General features: G+C 52.2%; 6 protein-coding genes across 6 annotated transcripts; 2 read left to right on the forward strand and 4 right to left on the reverse strand.

Moving 5' to 3' along the window:
* Nucleotides 1-318: 318 nt before the first annotated feature.
* AYL99_10184 (hypothetical protein) lies at nucleotides 319-2,988 on the reverse strand (the record flags this gene model as incomplete). The annotated part of the gene is made up of 1 exon (XM_018841690.1): nucleotides 319-2,988. One exon carries the CDS (start codon nucleotides 2,986-2,988, stop codon nucleotides 319-321), a length of 2,670 nt encoding a protein of 889 aa, XP_018689399.1.
* A 2,019-nt stretch (nucleotides 2,989-5,007) lies between these two features.
* On the reverse strand, nucleotides 5,008-8,086 carry AYL99_10185 (hypothetical protein; the record flags this gene model as incomplete). Its single annotated transcript, XM_018841691.1, has 3 exons — nucleotides 5,008-5,177; nucleotides 5,233-7,903; nucleotides 7,958-8,086. 3 exons carry the CDS (start codon nucleotides 8,084-8,086, stop codon nucleotides 5,008-5,010), a joined length of 2,970 nt encoding a protein of 989 aa, XP_018689400.1.
* Nucleotides 8,087-9,511: 1,425 nt separating this feature from the next.
* On the reverse strand, nucleotides 9,512-12,220 carry AYL99_10186 (hypothetical protein; the record flags this gene model as incomplete). The annotated part of the gene is made up of 1 exon (XM_018841692.1): nucleotides 9,512-12,220. The coding sequence occupies one exon, from the start codon at nucleotides 12,218-12,220 to the stop codon at nucleotides 9,512-9,514; it is 2,709 nt and encodes a 902-aa protein (XP_018689401.1).
* A 447-nt stretch (nucleotides 12,221-12,667) lies between these two features.
* On the reverse strand, nucleotides 12,668-14,142 carry AYL99_10187 (hypothetical protein; the record flags this gene model as incomplete). The annotated part of the gene is made up of 3 exons (XM_018841693.1): nucleotides 12,668-13,150; nucleotides 13,224-13,467; nucleotides 13,517-14,142. 3 exons carry the CDS (start codon nucleotides 14,140-14,142, stop codon nucleotides 12,668-12,670), a joined length of 1,353 nt encoding a protein of 450 aa, XP_018689402.1.
* Nucleotides 14,143-14,873: 731 nt separating this feature from the next.
* AYL99_10188 (hypothetical protein) lies at nucleotides 14,874-17,957 on the forward strand (the record flags this gene model as incomplete). Its single annotated transcript, XM_018841694.1, has 1 exon — nucleotides 14,874-17,957. One exon carries the CDS (start codon nucleotides 14,874-14,876, stop codon nucleotides 17,955-17,957), a length of 3,084 nt encoding a protein of 1,027 aa, XP_018689403.1.
* Nucleotides 17,958-18,721: 764 nt separating this feature from the next.
* Nucleotides 18,722-19,882, forward strand: AYL99_10189 (hypothetical protein; the record flags this gene model as incomplete). The annotated part of the gene is made up of 3 exons (XM_018841695.1): nucleotides 18,722-18,750; nucleotides 18,804-18,936; nucleotides 19,001-19,882. 3 exons carry the CDS (start codon nucleotides 18,722-18,724, stop codon nucleotides 19,880-19,882), a joined length of 1,044 nt encoding a protein of 347 aa, XP_018689404.1.
* Between the last annotated feature and the right edge of the window lie 1,243 nt (nucleotides 19,883-21,125).

Raw genomic sequence — 21,125 nt, forward strand, 5'->3', positions numbered from 1 at the left:
CACTGTCAGGTACGCAACCATTGTGATTGGTGGCAGCTTCGACCCTGGATCTGTCCATCCGGATCGAGCCACTGCAGCGAGTGGCACCACTGAATGTGCATTTCCCCCTCACCTGCTCGCCCCATGCTCCGCCAGGGCCTGACAAACAATTTAACAGACGAAAATGTCCTGGTAGGATCTCGGGACCTGTTCACGAGAACTGTGTTGCCAAGCTAAGTAGCTGTCAGCAATCTAATATGCGTTTTGTATCATCTACTACTAATACAGCCGTCTTTTTGGAGAGAACCTGCACGCAGCCCATTCTCCTTCCTGATGCAGCTATAGCTTCCCACTCACGGCCCCTTCAGTCAAATATCCGTTGCTTTTGAGCCATTCTCCAACATCCTCCCCGTCCCTCTTCAGCCAGTTCGCTTTGGCTCGGATACTGTCCATGCTCTGTTGCAAGCTGCGATCAAATCCCTTCTTGTCTTTGCCTTCAAAGAAGTCTTGGACCTTCTTCAACTGTGCATCAGACGTGAAGCCTGCAGTACAGATGCTGACGACACTGCTCAACATTGTCATGCTGGGAGGTAGCTTCTCCACCAGTTCATCCCAATTGGCACACATCCACTCCCATCGTCTCTCGATGCCCTCCGAAGTCGTTCCCAGGCCGCCGATGGGCATGTAGATGTCTTGCATCTTGACCTGTCCGCTCAATGCAAAATCAAGCGTCTTCTTGATCAATTTTGGATCCTTTGCCCGGCCAAGAGTTCGAAGACAAGTGTTCTTCTCGTCCGAGGTCGGCGCAGAGTGGTATCTTGCCACCAGTGCATCCCATTCCTTCTCTCCTCCGTCTCTCAACGCCATAGCGAAGACCGATGACCGGAGGTTGGGGTGAATGGCAGAATATTCACCCTTCATGAACTTCTCAAACATGTCCTTGGCCGCGGCTTGGATTTTTGCATCGCCAGCAAGACCAGCGGAGCCAAACATTAAGCTCTTGAACTGACTCAAGATGTGGTCTTCATTCTCGGAAAACTCCCATCCTAGCTCATGGGCTTTTGCTGATGTCAAGTTCAGCTGGAAGGCCTTCAGTGCATCCTTGATCGACTCGTCCTCAAAGATCCATGTATTCCTCACGGCGTTGATCCGGCTGAGAATTTCATTCCAGACCACAAACTGTGTCTCCGTGTTGAACGATTGCAGGAGACTCAAAATACCCGATGTCTTGCCGTATCCACTGGCAGCAAGAGCTCCAGCATCAGCGATCATACCGGCTCGGTCTTCAACCGAAAGCAGTCCCTTCTTCGCTGCTTCGCCAAGCTTCGTGAGTCTCTGTGGCGTGTAGCTCGTCCTGTAGAGCGCCGAATGGTCCGCATTCAGTTTGTAGAAGTCCAGTCCCCCCTTGATGGTGAATGTCTGTTCCCGCTCAGTGAGCATTAGGCTTTCATCCACTCCATCCTTCGTCTTCAACCCGAGGATCACGGGGTAAAGAACCTGATCCTCTTCCGGTTTGACATCACCCGTGCGCAAGAATCTGTTCTGCTTAACTGTGATGGTTGAGTCCTTCTCGTTTTCCGTCACTGTAATGACCGGATATCCAATGTTCTTCGTCCAAATGTCCATCACATGGGCAACGTCCTTACCACTCGCCTCGCCCAGTGCGTTCCAGAGATCACTGGTTTGTGTATTCCCCCAAGCATGTTTCTTGATATACCTCCTCACACCATCGATGAAAGTATCTTCGCCGAGATACTTCGAAATCATCCGAAGGACAGCTGACCCTTTCGAATAGGAAATGGCGTCAAAGATCTGGTTAATGTCCTCTGCACGATGCACAGGTACTTCAATAGGATGGGAGCTCCGCAGCCCATCCAATCCCAAGGCCGATTGCAAGGTATCGATCACAAAGGTTTCCCACACCCGCCACTCGGGGTAGAACTCGTTGCAGCTGTACCAGCTCATCCAGGTTGCAAACCCTTCGTTAAGCCACAATCCGTCCCAGAAGTCCATTGTCACCAGATTTCCAAACCACTGGTGTGCCAATTCATGCTGAACAACTTCTGCCACTCTCTCCTTGGTCGCCGCACCAGCCGACTTCTCGTCGAAAAGGAGATCCACTACACGGTAAGTGACCAAACCCCAGTTCTCCATTGCACCAGCGGCAAAATCCGGGATGGCCACCATGTCCATCTTAGGCAATGGGTAGGGTGCTTGGAACGCCTTCTCGTAGAATGCCAGAGTTTTGGCAGCAACATCTAGCGCAAATCTTCCATCCTCTTCGTTCTGCTCCGGGGTCATCCACACCTTGATGGGTAACCTAAATTTGTCTGTGGAGATCGACTTCAATTCGCCAACGATAAAGGCCAACAAGTAAGTCGACATTCTGGGTGATCGATTGAACGTGACGGCCTTTCTCTGCCCACCGGTGATGTCCGAGTGTACAGCCTTGGTCGACGCAACATCCATATTCGACAGACACGTCATAGCCTCATCGGCAATCAACGTGACCGTGAACTCTGCCTTGAGGGCAGGTTCATCAAAGCAAGGCATCGCCCTCCTGGCATCAGTGGCCTCAAACTGGGTGACTGCCAAATACTGCCCGTCTCTCCTCTTGGACCTGTAGAACCCGGCCATCTTGTCATTCAATTGACCCGTGTACGTATGTTTCAGTTGCACCTTCTGACCCTTCGACAGCGACTTGCCTTCACCAAGGTCGATGGTGGTAGTTTGCGTGTCCGCATCGTACGAGATTTTCGGGGAAGAGGTAATAAGGGCGCCATCTGCATGAACGGTTGTGGAGTGGATGTCAATTTCCACAGTGTTCAATGAAATAGAGGTACTGTCTTTTGCAGCGTCGAGGTCAATGACGACGGTTCCGTGGAAGACGAACTTGTCGAAGTCGACTTCGAGAGTCACGTCGTAGTGTTTTGGCACGACATTTGTGGGGAGTACGATTCGGCCTTGGGTCGTTGCGGCACCGGGTGAGTCGGACATGAAGCGGCACATGTTGGCTGTATGAGAAGCTCTAGGCAGCAAGGACGTCGAACCTGCAGAAATATGAATGGGCAAGGGCTTCAGAGAGCGATTTCGTAAAGCTCCAAGCTGACGAGACGAAAGAGAAAACGGCCTCGTTTGTAGTGCTGGAGGTGGCACAGAAAGCTGCCTATGGTCTGGAAGAAAGTGACTGTTGTTGTTCTTGACGTTGGGGCGGTATGAAAACTGCGTTTGAAAGGATCGTCGGAGGAGTTGTGTTTGCAGTCGCTGGAGAGGGAGGATCCGCGGTTCAACAGCAAGCCCGGAAAGAGAGCGAATGAGGAAGGGCTGCATCTACTTGCACTCAAGCACCTGACTTTCTCAGCAGAGAAAATGTCAGCCCCCGTCAAGAATCAAAAGTCAAAGGAATGGGGAAAGAGTGATAGGGATTCGCTGTTGAGACCGGGGAGGCAGAAGGTCTCGTGCGCCAGCCACTGGGATGGACATTGTCACCAGCTGCGGTACGAGGTGCCTTACCTTCCTTCCTGGTCACTAGCGTAGGTATTTTGGTACTAGCGGTCAAACGGGGCAAGTGCGGCGAGTTCAGTAGTTCTTCCCGTGGGACTTTTGTTGCCGCTATCGACTTCTTCCTGTTTCTGACTCCCCTTCCTTTTCGACTACACATCTACCACACACTGCGTTGTCGATACATCTTGTCTCCTGCATACCCTGTCATCTTACTTGCAGCCTGTCAGATCCGATGTATCAAGATTCTCCTGGCATCGTCCTCAGGTCCTGCTGACCACAGAATCGTCGTGTCTCGTGCTGCATGTCGCCCCAGTTCCCCAAGGATGATGCCTCCCACATCGCACCAGGCCCCTATGCACTCCTTAACAAGGCTGACACTGCACGTGTTGTGCAATCTAAGCCTCAGCCTCGGTCGCCTGAACTACTTTCCTCTTAATCGAAGACACTTTTAACTGGCTGGTGGCCTATCCACGGACCCAAGATTGACCCTCCATGCATCCTTCGCGCTCTTCCACTCAGGCAAGAACCGGCATCAAAATGCTCTACTTCTCCGTGCATTCTTGATTTGTTCTATTCTTTTTTCTTGCTAGAATGAAAACCCCAGCAAGTTTGAGGAAGTCACTTATCCAAATGGGTGATTCTCCATAGTTGTCTGGCACATTGTTGATAGATGAGGAAACCCGGACTGGAGGGGGGAAAGCCACGAATGTCTCTTTTATTCTATACTGAAGACTTGATATCGATCTCTTGGTCCAGAGCCATCATTGCTCTACCTTGGTGATACCACGATGACCGCCGCGAAACAAGCGATGCCACCAGTTCGTATAGACAATGAGTAAACAGGCGTCCTGTCCATGGCCATCGCCCTTTTCTGTATAGATTCTTTTCACCGTGGAGAGTATAGCGCAAAAATTCCGGGTATAAACACTTGACCAGATTGCCCAGTGCCCACGCCCGCACAGAAACCCCGGCCGTTGCCATTCCCAGATAAAACCCATTCGAAATTCTTTGAACCATGGCACCAGCCGTCATCGCATTTCCTTCAAAGTTCAAGTCGTCCGTGATCTGCATGTCGTGAGCGGGTATCTTGTTCCATTCCATGTCCAAAATCTCCTTGGGACGGATCACAGCTCGATCGCCTCCTGCCCCATGCATGTAAGCCCTGGTGAGCTTGCTCAGTTTCATCCGAGCTCGATCTGAGAAAGAGTATAAACGCCAATAATATGCCACACCCGTGATGCCGAACGCTGTTCAAGAATGATTGCCACCTTCGCCTCGACCCAAAGGCACTTCGAAAGCGGAAAAAGAGTAGAAAAATAACACAAGTAGGATAATTACAAGCTAAGAGAGACGACACGCACACGGTTGAAGTGCTGTGAACTCTCCTGGCTGAGAAGTTTAAACAGACGCCCAAGATACGCCAAATCATAGCCCCGGGACGACGGCTCCAAGGCCGCATTACCGGGTTCCATCGTGAACAAGTGCTCCGATGCCATATTCGTGATTTCGTGAGTCTCGACCAGGTCATGATCGTGGAGGTGTAGCTGCGGGCCCTGTATTAGGGTGACTCCCGCGGTGAGGGATGGGAGGAGATGCTCGCGTTGGAGACGCAACGGCCGGCGCGGATGCACGCTTCTGGATGACTTGAAGCTTTCTCCGTATGACGGTCAGACGTTGACGAATGCTCGCCACCACTATAAAAGGAACAGTTAGAAAGGGGGCCGCCACGGCTCAACAACAACAACTTACAGTTCTTCACCGTCCTTCTATCTTCAGCTTCCAATCCATTGATCGGAGCCAGGTCCTCCTTTTCATCTTGGTCGCTAGTCCCACTGCCGTTCCTCGATAGGTTGTCGTCATCGTTCTCCAGAACAGCTTCTAACATCCGAATTGCCGTCACATATGAGATCTCGCATCCAGCCAGGTCTTCGTTGGTCAATTCATTGATGGCGGCCGCTCGACTCATTTCCAAGGCCCGGTCGTACATGAGCTTCTCCGCGGTAATACCGGAGCTTACGACCACTTGGTCTGCCGAGGTCCCTAAACCGGCGCTAGATGCGGTTGTGGACGAAATGTTGTTCGGATGACTGGGGTGATCTTCAGGCAGACGTCGCTGACTGTCGATGAGTTTTAGTCGAACCAGATCTGCCTTTTCAAGAACCTCGTTGAAACGATTCCGAATCCATTGTACAACGTTGTTCATCCTTTGCCCTGCAGCAGCCGAGTTTGTGCTAGACCGATAAGTGACGTTATCGCTGGTAGCCTCAGCCCGGTTCTTGCGTGCCCACCAACGTGCCGCAATGTCCATGCCTTTGGCAAGCAGGGCCAGGGCTTTGACGTAGAGCACCAAAGCCTCTTCCGCCACGACCACGACTGCCTCGATTGTGAGGTCTTCATTAGAGGCCCCGAACGGACCACCGCTGACATTATCGCCGGATGCGTTGCGCAAACCGAGCCCCGGGTGTGATGGGCCGGCAGGGATCAATTGTTTATACTTGACCTCTGCAAATCCATAGACAACGTCGCTCCTGGTAGCAATTTCCTCCACATTCTGAACGAATTTTGTGTCTTCGTCAGCAGCTGCTGTTCCCTTAGAATCGCCAATCATTACCAGGCTGCTTTGCGCTCCAGGATATGTAGGAAATGGGCTATAGGTGATTGGAGGAGATTTGCCGCCACGAATCAGGTTCACTGGAGGAGAGAATCCAACCCCGAACAGTCGGCCGCTAGCCATGTTGAGGGCCTTTGAAATCGCCGAAGTGGCCGAGCCGGGGCTGGGGCCATACCGTCGTTCGTAGGAGTTCTGCCGTTGATGAAGCGAGTCAGGTCTGCGTCCTGAGGCGATCTGGACAGCTCGAGAAGCACTCGTCTGAGCGCCGGTTGCCGAGCCAGGTGCCCCCTGCGTTGTGGCTCTGCGGACCATGGCTCCTGATTTGGGGGACATGGCAGTCTGAAGAGAATTCCTGTTCAGTCGGGGACTGGCTTCGAGCTCGTCAGCCAATGCGTTGACCTCCACCGCCTTCTTCTCCACTAGGACGTAGTCTCGCTCGAAGGCGATATCCTGCGCAACCCGCTCCCGCTCTTTTTCCTCCTGTTCCTTGCGCAGGGTAGCTTCCTGAGCTTCATCATAGACTTGGCCACGCAACGACGAAGGCGGCAATTTATGCGAGCCTGCGCTGGTCTGACGCGCCATTGGAGCCGACGAAGGACGTAGTACCAGCTCTTGCCTTGCTGGTGCCGTGGCATGCGGATGAAGAGCTGGACGGCCATCAACTGGACTGGTGGGCGAGGCTAGAGTAGCTTGGAGCTCTTCATTAGTGATTCTTTGCGTGATAATTTGGTCCTTTGTACCGGATAATGGCCGACTGTATCTCCGTTGTACATTTTCTTCGGACGCAGACTTGGAGGAATCAATATAAGGACTTTCCGGCTCCCTTCGGGAGCTTGGACGTGTTAGCCCGGCAGGATCAGTTCGACTATTTCTTCGACGGTCGTTTTGGGATTGGACGGGGTCTTGGAGCATATCCTCTGGATGCAATCCAGGAATAGGACCTGCCACGATCTCGTTGCTGAAGAAATCGGGGAATGACAGTCTCTCCTCAGGATCTCTCTTCAGGAGTGACCGAATGAGCTTCTTCATTTCTTCGGTTATTATGTACTCGTCCCCAAACTTGATCTTGTCCTCGCTCTTCTCGATTTTTCGAAGTAGCTCGACATGATTAGAAGCACGGAAAGGAGGCCGGGCCGTCATCATCTCGTAAAGCACGGTTCCCACAGACCAGAGATCGGCCTTTGCCCCGTATTTCTCGTACCGTAGGATCTCTGGAGCCATGTAGAGCGGTGAACCACACAAAGTCTCGGCAAGGGCTGTCGAGGGCAGGGACCGAGCAAACCCGAAATCTGCAATCTTGAGCATCGGCAACGACCTGATGCCGGTGACTGGGTTTAGCGAATCGTCACCGACTTTATAGGGCATAGGATGTGGCTTGTGTTTCTCAAAGTAGTCAGGGGACGGGTTCAGCAGGAGATTCTGGGGTTTGACATCTCGATGGATGAGATTTTTGGCTCGCAAGAACTGCAGAGCACTGGCGAGTTGTTTCAGGAAGTGCCGGACCACCACCTCATGAAGGCCGCCATATCGAGGATTCGGGTATTTGACCATCATGTTGCCCACCAACTCGCTGTCCTTGATCTCATTTCGTCTCTTGATAAAGTGGGAAAGGTCACCCAGAGCAACGTATTCCATGACCAAATGTATGTGGGCACTCGATTCCTTGCAGTCGATGAGGGCTACGATATGGGGATGGTGAAGGCCTTTGAGGATCGAGATCTCGGAGGTCAGGTTGTCCTTCAACTTCTTGTTCAACTTGGACATGTTGACAGATTTGATGGCCACGATGCTTTGAACCCCCGAGTTAGTCTAAGAGAGTTGTCAGTATGTCTTCAGATGCCGTGGTGACTTGCATGGACGCACCGTATGGATTGCCTTGTAGACCGTGGCAAAGCTACCCCGACCAATCTCTTCATGACGCTGAAAACTGCCTATCCGCTCCGACTCCTTTGACCTCCGAGATGTTGATGACTGAGGAGCTGTGGACGCCATATTTTCCCTTCGCCTCCTCCTCCTACTTCGGTCAACACGGCCGGTGAAGGATGATCAGGTGAGGTGAGGTTGCTTCGAGGGTTATCTTGTACGTTGAAGAGAAGGGTCCAAGGCGTTGTGGTGGCCCATGGATTGCTCGGGATGAAGCGAACAACTGGGATGGAAAGGTGAAAACGACCGATGAATGGATGGCTAAAGTCAACAGGTAGCAGGCGACCGGGCACAAATAGTCGGAGTGGAGATGGCGCAATTGGACGGTAGGCTGCGTGATTTCGGGAGGTTGCGCAACTGTGGTGCAGAGAAGCTCAACAGACTCGGCGGGGGAGGAGCACTCTAAGGTGCCGTGGTTGAGTCTGGATGAAACAGCACAGATAGACCTCAGTTGGCCGGTGAGGATGGCGGGTTGTGAGAGGACGTGGTGGTTGTCGGGCGGCGCGACTCTGGGGCGAATCTGTGGTTGGACGAGAGGTGAGTGACGTGTGACTTGGAGGATGCGGAGCACTGCACCACCGGCGCGACACACAAAGAAAGCAATGCGGCTTAAAGGCCTGAGAAATACGATAAGGGATAGACGAAGTGTTGAAGGAGTCAAAAAATAAGAACAAAATGGGCAGGCAGTGGAAACGGTGAATTCAAGCAGCGTGAGGAAGGGTTGGGAGAAGGAGAGTCCGGAGTACAGTCAGTAGTAAGTAGTATAGGGTGCAGGGTTGCAGGGTGCAGATGTGTAGTGTGCAGAGGGAAGTTAGTCATGCAGTCATCCGGCGTCGATAAAAGCGATAAAAGGGCGAGACTTGTCCGTTGTATGGAGTCTATTATCAGTCTATCGCACCAAGCACCCGCCCACGCCCAACGGCAAGGCAAGGCAGGGCGTGGGTTTGGCGTGGTGTGGAAAGCTTGCAGGTCCTCCGCGTGCCATGCCCCTTGCCCACCTGCCCTCGGACTTTGGGGGAGGCGTGGGAGCGAACGTATGACTCCTCTGACTCCTCTGCTACCGGTCACAGCCTACGACTAATCGGAGGCACGGGGACGGGGAAGCAAGAGATAAGACACCACCTTGCCAGCTTCGCCTCGTTCGCTGATCAGGCGGTGGCAGCTACTACTATCGAGCTGCCAGCTGCCACCGCTCCCCCGGAATTCTTTGCCTCGCTGTGCCATGGGCGAATCAACGCCTCCCAACGTCTGAGTGCATATCTGACGGAGTCGCCCGACACGCCCATCTTTGCCAAGCGGGTTCGTCCTGCCGGATCGGCTCTGCGTACCTGACGTAGTGGTGACTGGCCACCAGGGTCCGAAATGGCGTCCTCGAATCGAGAACTGAAGTACTCGTACTTCTGCTCGTGCTGTTAAGTCCTGGCCCTGATGTGGTTTCCGAGCACTTTCACAGCGGGATATCCCATACGGCAATGATGCACGCACCCTGTCGGATTATATATCCAGGCCTCTCACCAGCAGCCAGAGTCCAACTGGAACGACCACATTGTCATTAGCGGCAGTCAGGGTACTCTCCAGGAGGCTTGCTCCCGTTCCCGCAACCACACATTTCCCCAGCACGAGCATAAAGGGATCACTGTCATGCCAGGAAGCCCAGCCGCCCAATCTGAGCCAAAGCCAGCTCGCCGAGAGCCCGCACGTGACCGCCGATGCAAACGCGAAGCTCCCTTCCAAGCTCTTTCCCCCGATCCAGTACCATTTCGTCTTGCCATACCGCCGTCCAATTAAGCTGGCTGCAGCATCTCCCATTCCAACACATATAACGCCGCTCACCATGCTCAAGTCACGCAATGTAGTGTCCCAGCCAACCCAAGGATCTGGGCCCACGCGCGGGGCAGCAGCAAGGGACAGCCACAACGGTATCGCACATCCAATCAACAAAAAGATGTGAGAAACAATCACAGGCCCGCGGTGATCTCGCCCGTCTACATAAGGAGCGAGGAAAACAGTCAGAGGTTTCGAGATCGGAGGCAGTTGTGACGCTCGGAACAGGTCTAGGAGAAGAAAGATCGCTAGAATCAAGCTCAGCGCCATGGCAATAAAACAGGGATCCACAAATATGGTTGGTAAGAGCATTGCGACCATGATACCATGGAAGACTTTGCGTCTCGTGTCGACTTCGACGACCGACGTGAGGCGAAGCACCGCGCCTATCCCAGTCATGAGTACCACAATGCAATACGCACAGATAACGAGGCGTGTAGTGGCTGGTCCGAGGACATACTGTCGGACATATTCAGCAACACCATCCTTAAACGGGAGGACATGGTCCGTTTCTCGAGCTGGGAGGCAGATCCACCGTTCGAGGTTGTTGCTAACCACCCAAAGTCGGAAGATGGACAGATTGCCAAACAAATACCCCAACGCCCAGCCTACGGGTTCGTGGTTCGACAATGCCCGTTTTCCCACGTAGAGCCGGACCGGTCCCAAGATGGTGACAATCACAAACATATAGGCGATTGCTGCATACGCATACTTTCGCACGCGAGCTTGTGTCACGCTGAATGTGAGAAACGCCGCAGAAGGGCCTGTAGGAGCTTGCTTGACTTTCCTCGCGGATGGCGCTTGTTGTTTGCGGCGAATCTGATCAAAACCGGTGAACGTGTTTCTTCGAAGTGGTGCCGAAAACGCCGCGTTGTCCAACGATGTAACCTTGGAAGGCGCTATGTCGAAGGCCGAGACTGGTTCCTGGGTCGAATCCGTGGCAGTAAATGCTCGGCCGTTAAGCTGCAGCTTTAAGCGGGGTCTCAGCCTGGGGATAGAATTCGTAGGGTGCCTCTCATCTTCAGTGTCCGAACTGTCGGCCTGCACGCGTTGAAGTCTGCTGCGCACGAGGAAATTACATATGTACTGATCGAACTTGGAGATGAAGCCCCCAGGCCGCCGTGAACGCAGCAGTTTCCACGTGGGCACTCGCGCCAGGGCGACCTCCCACATTAGGACGTTCTTACAGCTGATGAAAATGCTCAGACCCCCTAGCCATATCATCGCCTTGAGAATTTCAGCTTGGGGTGTCCGTGCAAAAATGTAGAGGTTGATCAGAGCTGACGAGAGGAGATGTAGTTCTGATATATCCAGACTCGAAGTCGTGAGGTATCCGAGCACCGAGATCAAAGCCTGGTGCAAGGGGAACAGGACCACCAGATCTTCCCTCGTCAAGGGGCACCCGGGGTCGAGTTTCAGAGACAGTGGTTTCGGAAGTGAGGCAGGCGATAATCGGTATTTCGAAGTATGCAGAGGTACGATGGATAGGAGCCAGTGTAGATGTTCGCCAATAGCTGGAATCCTGGGGGTTGTCGTGATCATCGGCGGTATCGACGACAGCCCACAGATGATTGCTGCTGGGAGAAACGTAACGCTCTGGTGAAATAGAGAAATGGCTACCATTAATGGCAGCGTCACCGGGTACAACAGAGGCCCAGGGTCAAATCGAGAGGGGATGTGGAATCCCAGCCGGAATGCTTGCGCAACGGACTTTCTTGCAGCCAAGGCACGCATTGCGAGCCTGAGCGGATAGAGCAGATAGACGCATGGTGGGATCAGGAGAAACGTTGTGACTTCATTGAGCCAGTCCTTCAGACCTGTTGAACCCCATCTGCTGTTCCAGACCACCACCCCGATGCCACAGAGAAGCGAGGTTTCGGTACATCGTCGAACAATCTCGCGTCGCTTCCGTGTCTTGTATGCCTCATAATCCCTCAGCTGCTCCTTCGTCCGTTGTGGTTTTTTCCCAGGCTGCTTCTGCGCCGAGTCGAAAAATCGAGGCCCCTCTCCTTCCACAAAGGCTGGGGGGGTGGGAAGCGGACTGTGAGCGGGTGTCAAGTTGGCCGGCGAAGTCCCTCGAAGCCCCTTGTGCAGACGTAGAGGCGGCGCGGGGAGACCTTTGAGAAAAGGCCCTTTCTCGTCGTCGGCCTCCGTGCCGCTCTCGCTGGACTCCGAACGGCTGGGTTTCGGGGAGGGAATGTATCCGTTGGAGACAAGATCAGAGCCACTGTCAGGTCGCTGAATGTACGCGGGCCTCAGGCTCTCTGCCCGCAGAAGATATGGCCGTGGCGTACGCGACAGCGTCAGGTCATGCTGGCCGTGTATTTCCCGAGACGTGGATCGGCCAGAAGCATTTCTCGTGCGCTGCTGAGGCGTCATCGGAGGGCAAAGCCACGATCAGGCGCCAGATGGGTGGAGGGTGGTGGCAGCAGGCTATCATATGAATTCTTTCTCACGGCGGGTCAGAATCTAAGAGAGGTGCTGCGAGTACTGCAGACACGAAAGCCATCCTGACATGTCTTGTTGGGACAATGAGCAAAAGTTCACATGCAACACAAGGTTCTGGTGAGCTGAGAGGGCCACTTTGGTCTCTTCGCCGAATTTTGTTCCTGCGGAGTGACGCACGCATCCCCAATAATACGACGTACGCCATCTGGCTTCCAATCGCATGCCCATTACTAGCCGCATGACAGCTCACAAAGCTGTATTATTTTGGTGTATGGAGGATTGGCTGGATACCTAAGCTCCTGTATAAACGTGCGAGCTAACTCAATTGTTCCTGGGCCCCAAGAAAAAGATTACAAGCGACGTTTTGTACGCACATCTTTAATGCTGGATACCATTAACGAGCGTCGCCGTCGCCGTCTTTTGGCCATTTGCCTTGGAGGCGACCATTTCTGGCGGAGGCACTGGTCCAAACACAGGCTTCGCGATTTCGGTCGCCAACTCCTCTTCTGCCTCATAACTGGCTTCATCATCGTCGTCCTCGTCCTCATACTCTTCGTCGTATTCGCTTTCGGTGCCCTCTTCGTCCACCGGCTCTTGCTGGATCGGCCGACCTCGGCCTTGCTCCTGCATGATCTTGATGATGTTGCGCATCCGCTGCTCCTGCTTCCTGAGCCTCTCCAGGTCCTCCTTGTCCCTCGTGCGCTCCTCGGCCATTTCCAGAATGTTTCGATTGGTCTGGTCGTGTTTGCGCGTGAGCGTGAGATTTTCTTTTTCGAGCCGCTTCGTCTTCTTCGACATCTCCTCCATCTCTTTTCTGAAGGTGAGAAATAGCTCGTTGCTGTTGTTGAGGGTGTCTTCCACCTGCTGGATGGTGAGCAAAGAGTTTCAGCTCATGCATCAATCAAAGTAAGGTAAGGGATAGAAGGGAACTAACCTGCTTGAATTTCTCCACGTAAATGTTCAATTGGCTGCGTAGCTCCGCTTCAGTATGAGAAAAGGTCGACACTTGGCCCGTCAGTGTGCGGCAACGGGCTGCTTCAGTGTCGGCCCTTCGACGCTCGACTTCGTGTTTGGCTTGCAAATGGGCAATCTCGGCATCTTTGTGGCGAAGTATTGATTTAAAGTGCATTTCTCGGATTTCGGCTTGGTCCGCTAAGACCTTGCATCGTGTCCTGAATCTGTCGAAGCATTAGGAAAATTCCGGAAACAATGAGAGGGCATACTCACAGCTCGTCCAGCTCAAGATGAAGCATCTCGGGATGGGCGTTGGTCTTGGAGTTCATGGCTTCCTGCACGTCGTAGAGCATCTGGTCCAGACGTTCATTGATGCTTTCTCGGGCCTGTTTCTCGGTCTCTTCAAGCTTCTTATTGTCATCTTTCAGCTTTTTGTTCTCTTTTGTCAACTCTCGGCACAATTTTTCCAGCTTGTCCTTCATCGTTGTGGTCTTGTTGTGCTCCGACTTGGATTTCTCGGCTTCCTTCTGGTACTGATCGCGACTCTTTTTGGCTTTAAGGTGTTCGCGCTCGGTCTTTTTCATTTCGGCAAGAAGGTCTTCATATTTCTGTTTGACCAGGTCGATCCCCTTCAGGGGTTCAACTCCGTTGATCAGCTCATTGAGGTCGCGGATCGCTTTCTTCACTTCACGGTCGATCTCCGCCTGCTGGGCTTTATCGCCTGCCTTCTCCTGCTCCAGCTGTGATAGCCGCGCTTGTACTAGTTTTGCATTTTCCTCGGCGCTGAGTTGCTTGTCTTTCTTTCCCTTGCCCTTTTTTGCAGCGGGTGCGGGCGGGGGCAAATCATGGCTGTCGCCGTTCGTGGTTTGGGAAGTAGGACTATGCGCCGCGGTAGCCATATGATCGGAGGTGCTAGCCCGTGAGCTGCAGTCTTCGTATACCTGTTCAGGACCAGTGATAGCCTTCAGAACTCGTGCCCACGACTGTGGTGTTCGGCGTTGACATCTGCGACAGAGACTTTCAGTGGCGTCAGACAGTAATTGGACGCAGCAGAACGCGAGGATGTCAAAATATATCTGGGTGAGTGCGACGACTGGTCTATTCTTTGCTGTGTGTAAGTTATGTGGACCACAGAGAAAGAGATAATCTGGTCAAGCACGGTGGAAAGAGATCGAGCGAAACGAAACCTCGATCGGAGGACGTGCCGCGCAGATCTGGGATTTGCTTCACGGCCAAGCACTTTGTACAGATGCGCAATATACCAAAACCCAATGTCGAATAGAGATGATTACCGCCCGCAGTGAGATTTGAATGGATTCTCGACAGCAACTATTCACACTCTTCTATGACCCCTTCCAGCAGCCGTAAAAGGGTCCTCTGAAGCCGGTCGACGAAAGCGCGACTGGGATCAAGGGCACGTGACTCCTAGGTCTCTTATTAGGCAATCCTCGTTTCTCTTTTCCTCTTTCTTTGCCTTCTCCACGTTCCTGCGTTTACTATCATTAGAAATCTATTAACAAGAGACAAGTGCTTTCCCTTCGACGTCACACCCTTGTGGACTGGCCCGAGAAATCGCCCCTTGAGATACAGGCTACCTACAATTGGAGACCGCGAATCCTACGAGTGGGAGATGCTGAGGCATGGCGCCGTTCGCCAGGGCATTCGTCGGTGCGCAAGGTCGTGTTTGTCTAGAAGAGAATATGCGTCGGTGACAGACTTGGAGAGTTATCCTAAGCCTGGTGAGAGCATACACGGGTTCACGCTGAGAGAAATAAAGCATGTGCCGGAACTGCACTTGACAGCGTTGAGGTTGGAGCATGAGAAAACTGGCGCAGAGTATCTTCATGTCGCCCGGGATGATAAGAACAATGTCTTTGCCATCAACTTCAAGACAAATCCTACCGATAGGACAGGTTTGCCGCATATACTCGAACATGTTACGCTATGTGGGAGTGAAAAGTATCCTGTGAGGGATCCCTTCTTCAAGATGATGCCGAGATCACTGGCAAATTTCATGAACGCATTTACATCTTCTGATTACACCTCATACCCGTTTGCCACGACAAATCTGCAAGACTACCGCAACCTCTCCTCGGTATACTTGGACGCGACTCTCCACCCGTTGTTGAAACGTACGGATTTCTTGCAAGAAGGGTGGCGGCTTGGGCCCGAAGACCCCCGGGAGCCGGCGACAGAAGACAATATCAAGTTCAAAGGGGTCGTCTATAACGAGATGAAAGGGCAGATGTCCGATGCTAGCTATCTTTTCTACATCAGATTTAGAGAACACCTTATACCGTCTCTACACAATTCTGGTGGTGATCCCGAAGTCATGACACAGCTCACGCATGATCAGCTCGTCGACTTCTCTCGCAAGAACTACCACCCCAGCAACGCAAAGATATTCTCTTACGGCAGTCTGAGTCTCTCCGAGCAACTTCGACATGTGGACGAGACCATATCGAAATTCGAAAAAGCGACGCCGGATTCAGAGATCAAGTTGCCAATCAGTTTCTCCAACGGTCCCCTAGCTTTCGAAGTCCCTGGCCCCGTCGATACAATGCAACCCCCTGACCGGCAGTTCAAGTCTTCCCTTTCATGGATGGGCTGCCCCTCATCGGACATCGTCGAGACCTTTTGTGTGAGCATAATGATGTCGTTGTTGATGAACGGCTATGGCTCTCCACTGTACCAAGGACTGATCGAGTCGGGCTTGGGAACCAATTTCAGCCCGAATTCAGGATACGACGCCTCTGCAAGGGTTGGCGTATTCTCGATAGGGTTAGACGGGATGAAGGCTAAAGATGTTGTTGGGTTGAAACAGGCCGTTCAGACAATCTTGCAAGAGAAAGCTCACGAGGCATTTCAGACAAATAAGATCGAAGGCTATATGCATCAACTAGAGCTTTCCTTGAAACACAAAACAGCCAATTTTGGAATGGGTTTACTGGAAAAAACTCTCCCTGGGTGGTTTAATGGAGTCAATCCAATGGACTCGCTGTCGTGGAACCAGATCATCGACGCCTTTAAACGACGAATGAACAAGGAGAAGTATCTTGACCAACTCGTGCAAAAATATCTCATGAATGACAGCTGCATGCAATTCACAATGACTCCTTCAGAATCTTATGCTGTCACCTTAGACATGCGGGAAGAAGAGCGACGGAAGAACATCCTAGACAACATCAAGAAGACCGCCAGCTCACCGGAAGCCGCAATCTCCGAGCTTGGTCAACAGGAACTCGAGCTCGTTGAGGAACAAGAAAAGGCCCAAGACAAGAATTTGGAGACCCTCCCGACTCTTCGCGTCAGTGATATTGCCCGGGAAAAAGAGAGGAAGCCACGGTACCATTTGAATATTGGTGATGTGGACTGCTTGTGGCGTGAGACCGAGACGAACGGCATCACTTATTTCCAAGCAAAGCATCTTCTGAAAAACCTTCCGAACGAGCTGAGGCTACTGCTACCGCTATTCACCGACTCACTGATGCGGCTGGGAACGAAGACAATGTCCGTGGGAGACCTCGAAGCCGAAATTCTCCTGAAGACCGGCGGCGTTACAGTCTCGTCCTTTGCGGCGCCGGATCCGTGGAGCTTAGACAAGTGCAACGAAGGACTCTTGGTTGACGGATATGCGCTCGACAGGAATGTCCCTGCGATGCTTGACCTCATCCGGACCCTACTGTTGGACATTGACTTCACGAGTCCGGGAGCCATTGCTGCGATTCGAGAGCTCCTTGAATCCAAGGCTTCGGGTGCACTCGATGCAGTTGCAGAAAGCGGTCACCACTTCGCCATAACAAGCGCTTCTGCCGCCCTGACGGAAAGAGGGCGGATCCAAGATCAGCTTTCTGGTCTTTCGCAAATAGAGTCTACCGCTCGAATACTGGATGCAGCCAGACGAGATCCAGGGAGCTTGGAGCAGGTCATCCAGAAGCTACAGACCATTCAATCAATAGCAGTCGCCAACTCGGCGGATTTGTCGATGCGTGTCGTGTGTGAACCCGGCTCGGTTAAGAACAATCGAGATCTCATCGAGAGATTTCTGGTGCAACTGCCTCGAGGGCAGCCATCAGTGAGTAATCCAGCTCCATCAAATGCTGTACCAGGATCGTCGCTGTCGAGGCGGGCATTCTTCGACTTGCCATTTCAAGTCTCCTATACGGGAACATGCCTGCAAACTGCACCTTACAACTCACCGGACAAGGCGCCACTCACGGTCCTTGGTCAGCTCTTGGTCCACAACTTTCTCCATCCCGAAGTTCGAGAAAAAGGCGGCGCTTACGGTGCATCGGCGAGCGCAAGCCCGATCAGTGGACTGTTTACCATGTCTTCATACCGGGACCCAAATCCCCGTACTTCTTTAAGCGTCTTCGAGCGCGCGGGGGTGTATGCCCGCGACAAAGACTGGAGCGGTCGAGAACTTGAGGAGAGCAAGCTAAGCATCTTTCAAGGTATTGACGCCCCCAGAAGTGTAAGCAGTGAAGCCAGTAAGGAGTTCATGTACGGCATCACCGAGGATATGGACCAAGAGATGCGCGAGCGCCTCCTGGGTGTCACAAAAGAGGCCGTTCACGCGGTCGCCCAGAAGTATCTCGTGGACCTCCCTTCGGATTTGAGGTCCTCGTGTGTCCTGGGGGAGAAGAAAGACTGGATCGAGCAGGATCCGGAACGATGGCAGGTCAAGACTCTGAAAATGTCTGTCGAAGTTTAGACATTTTGGTGCAGTAAGTGCTGTGAAACATTGTACAATTATTCCACTCCTCAAAAGATACCCCAATAGAGTCCGACGAGTCAACTGGTTATCTCAAGTCCTTCGTCTGTTTCTTTCTCTTCAACAGCGCGACTCAGAACAGAGCAATTACGTCTGCGACCGCAATCAGCCCCCATGGTCGGAGATCACAAGTCTCGAAATGTCATAGAGCATTTCTTCCGCGCAAGATTAAGGCTTAGTGGTTAGGTGATACAGCAAACTTTGCCTTCGGGTTGATGTTCGCTATGATTACTGGACTGCTGAGTTCAAAGGCATATCTATTTCAGACCTGTCGTGTTCTTCGAGATTCAGGAAAGGCAGACTAGAGGTGTGCGTACATACCTTTTCAATTCTCTCACATATAAATCACTTGAGGTCACTCTGAGCAAGATCAACAGCACGCTCAACTGATACTGGGGGCCTCCCTGCGTCCTTGCCACAACACTCATTTTTAGAATCTTCTACCTTCCGTATTCTACCTTGGCTTGACTTATTTCCTCGTCCGTGTTCATCCAGGCTATGTCGTTGAAGTGAGGTGAAATCTCAAGCTTTTCCACTTCTATTCTCACACTGGCACTCTTCCTCACTACACGTGTATCTCTCCTTTCGTTCTCGCTTCTCATCCTGCCCTCTCTTTCGATTTGACCATCGTAAGTACATCTTACTCACAACCACGCGGACTACTTGTGGAGAGTCAGTTCGAAGGTAGATTCGAACTACACGACATGGAGATAACGGAGAGCGACCCTAGGACGTATGTGTGATTTACTCTTCCACATTGATTTAATAACCTGACAAGGGGCGCAGCTTCGCCTCTGTCCTCAAGAAGGAACGTCAACCTGATATTGATGTCATTGTCAAGAACTATCGTTGGCCAGTCCACAGTCATATCATCTCCGCCCATGGATCCTTCGGAAAACTCTGCAACGACGCACGTGAGGTATGCCCTGCACGTCTTCAGGACTTAATCAGCCTGACATGAGCTAACGGTGAGCCCTCTCTAGCGACAGAATGGCGAGCGACGCGAAGTGCATCTCGACGACGAGCCAGTCATAATCGCACACTTGGTCCGCTGGTGGTACATCAAAGAATACGACGACGCAATAATTTCAGCCGAAATGACCGGCCTTGCCATACGAAGTCTTCTCAAGCATGGCAAGGTCTGTTCGTCTGTTCTCTCAGAACGAGACGACTCAGACCCTGAACCAGGACTTGATAATGCTCAGGAGGACGCTGATTGGGAGGATCTTCCTCCAATATCACTGCACGCGAAGATGTATCTCATTGCGCGAAAGTACGGAATCACTGAGCTGAGCGAGAAAGCAGTGTATGAGATCACTGAAACCCTGGGCTTCGAGAAAGAAGCATTGCTGCCATGCTTGGCTCACTTCTTTGCCACTAATTCTCCAGAATTTGGTTCTACGGACAGCAATGACGGCAGCAATCCGACCGATGACAATGTTAATGGCACCACCACTGCCACGACCCGCAACAAATCCCCGGCAGAATACATGATTTCGGAACAGCAAGACCCAGAATTGTGGAAAGTTCTCGCCAAAACCACAGGCCAGCACGCCTTCACAGTTCACACTGACCCATTCTTCCGACAAATCATGACGTGCAACCCGCTCTTCCATTGGGCTGTGACGTGCAGGGTGATCACCACGTTGGACGAGGTTTGTAAGAAATTGGAGAATACTCCTGTTGAACCGGCGAAGGTGCCGAAGAAGAGAGGAAGGAAGAAGCAGGAGGATAAGGAAGGATCAGGGTCTGTCGATGACAACAACAAGAAGAAAAGAAAGAAGATAGAAGAAGGCGCTGTGCATGCTCCGAAGAAGACCAAGAAGGAGCCACAAACGGAGAGAGGAAGTGAGACGGGCCTTTGAAGGTGCATTTGTATCGACTCCAGGCAGGGTCCGCTTCGAAAGTCCCATCTGTCCCTCCCTCACCCCAAAGACAACAAGCAAAAAGAACGGTTCTTTTCGAAAGAAGATCGAGATTTCCATTAGTCGCCTCGCCGTCAACATTCGATAATGAGGAGCTGGTCATCTCCTCTTTGTTTTCAGGAAGTTTACATTGGACCTGGACACGTTGCTACGAGCGAGCGAGACAGGTTGTGTGAAAGATGGCATGTTTGGAGCGTCGGACATGGAAGCTCCAGAGCAGATTTGGATACCTCCCGAACGACAGAGCTACTCGGTGGACCACCCTTTCAGGGTGCAAAGTTTCCTTAGTGCTACGCTTCCTGCGCATCGTTGTGCCCGCCGGGGTAATGGTGCTCCCATATTATCGTCAATAGTAGCTATATCTGAGCTGGTGGTCACATCCTAATTGTTCACTGGCTCTGGCTTCCTTCGTAGATGGCGTCTATTCATTGTTCTGACAGTACCACTTATGTCCTGCACAAGGCATGACTTTGAGTTGGGCGAGGATCAGGCCCTTGAAACGCCAATTCTCAGTAGACAACTTACACTCAACTTTGTATGTGGGAAAAGCATAGAGCACATATCTTGGTTATTTCAATGATGACAATAGATCAATCTTTTTCGAAGAATCCTCCGGAACGAATCGGTTCCATTACTGTCATAGAAGACAATCTCGGCTTTGGAGACCAAACTCTCGTCCCTTCAAGGCGAGAGATCAGGCTGCTGATCCTGGAACCTAGCGAAGATGAGAATGCCATGCCCAGTATAAGACTGAGTACAGCCTCATCGAAGCAGCGACTATACTATGACGCTCTACCGCATGCTTGGGATTCCACCTCCGAGGCTCACTGTCTTCATATCAGCAATGTCGACGTGGGGATCACAACAGGAGTATTGAATGTTCTGCAACGGCTGGGGCACCCTGTAGGCGAAATGGCAGTTTGGATTGGCGCTCTGTGCACATATTCCTATCGAACCGTGATGAAATACCTCAGAATTCTGAGGTTTGAGCCTCTGTGTTATGAGGGGGTTAATTGACGATAGTACTGTAGGAGCCCGGTTAGCGTTCCTGAGATAGGGGCCCAATCTGGATTCCTGCTGCTCACAACACATGAGATTGATTGCTTCGAAGAGCTCGGCGACGTTGTTCGATGCAATATGGGTTCACCTTGCCGTGTCCTCCAAGCGACATCCAGTCACGGTT

The sequence above is a fragment of the Fonsecaea erecta genome (assembly GCF_001651985.1).
Source record: "Fonsecaea erecta strain CBS 125763 chromosome Unknown Scaff10, whole genome shotgun sequence".
Lineage (NCBI taxonomy): Eukaryota > Fungi > Ascomycota > Eurotiomycetes > Chaetothyriales > Herpotrichiellaceae > Fonsecaea > Fonsecaea erecta.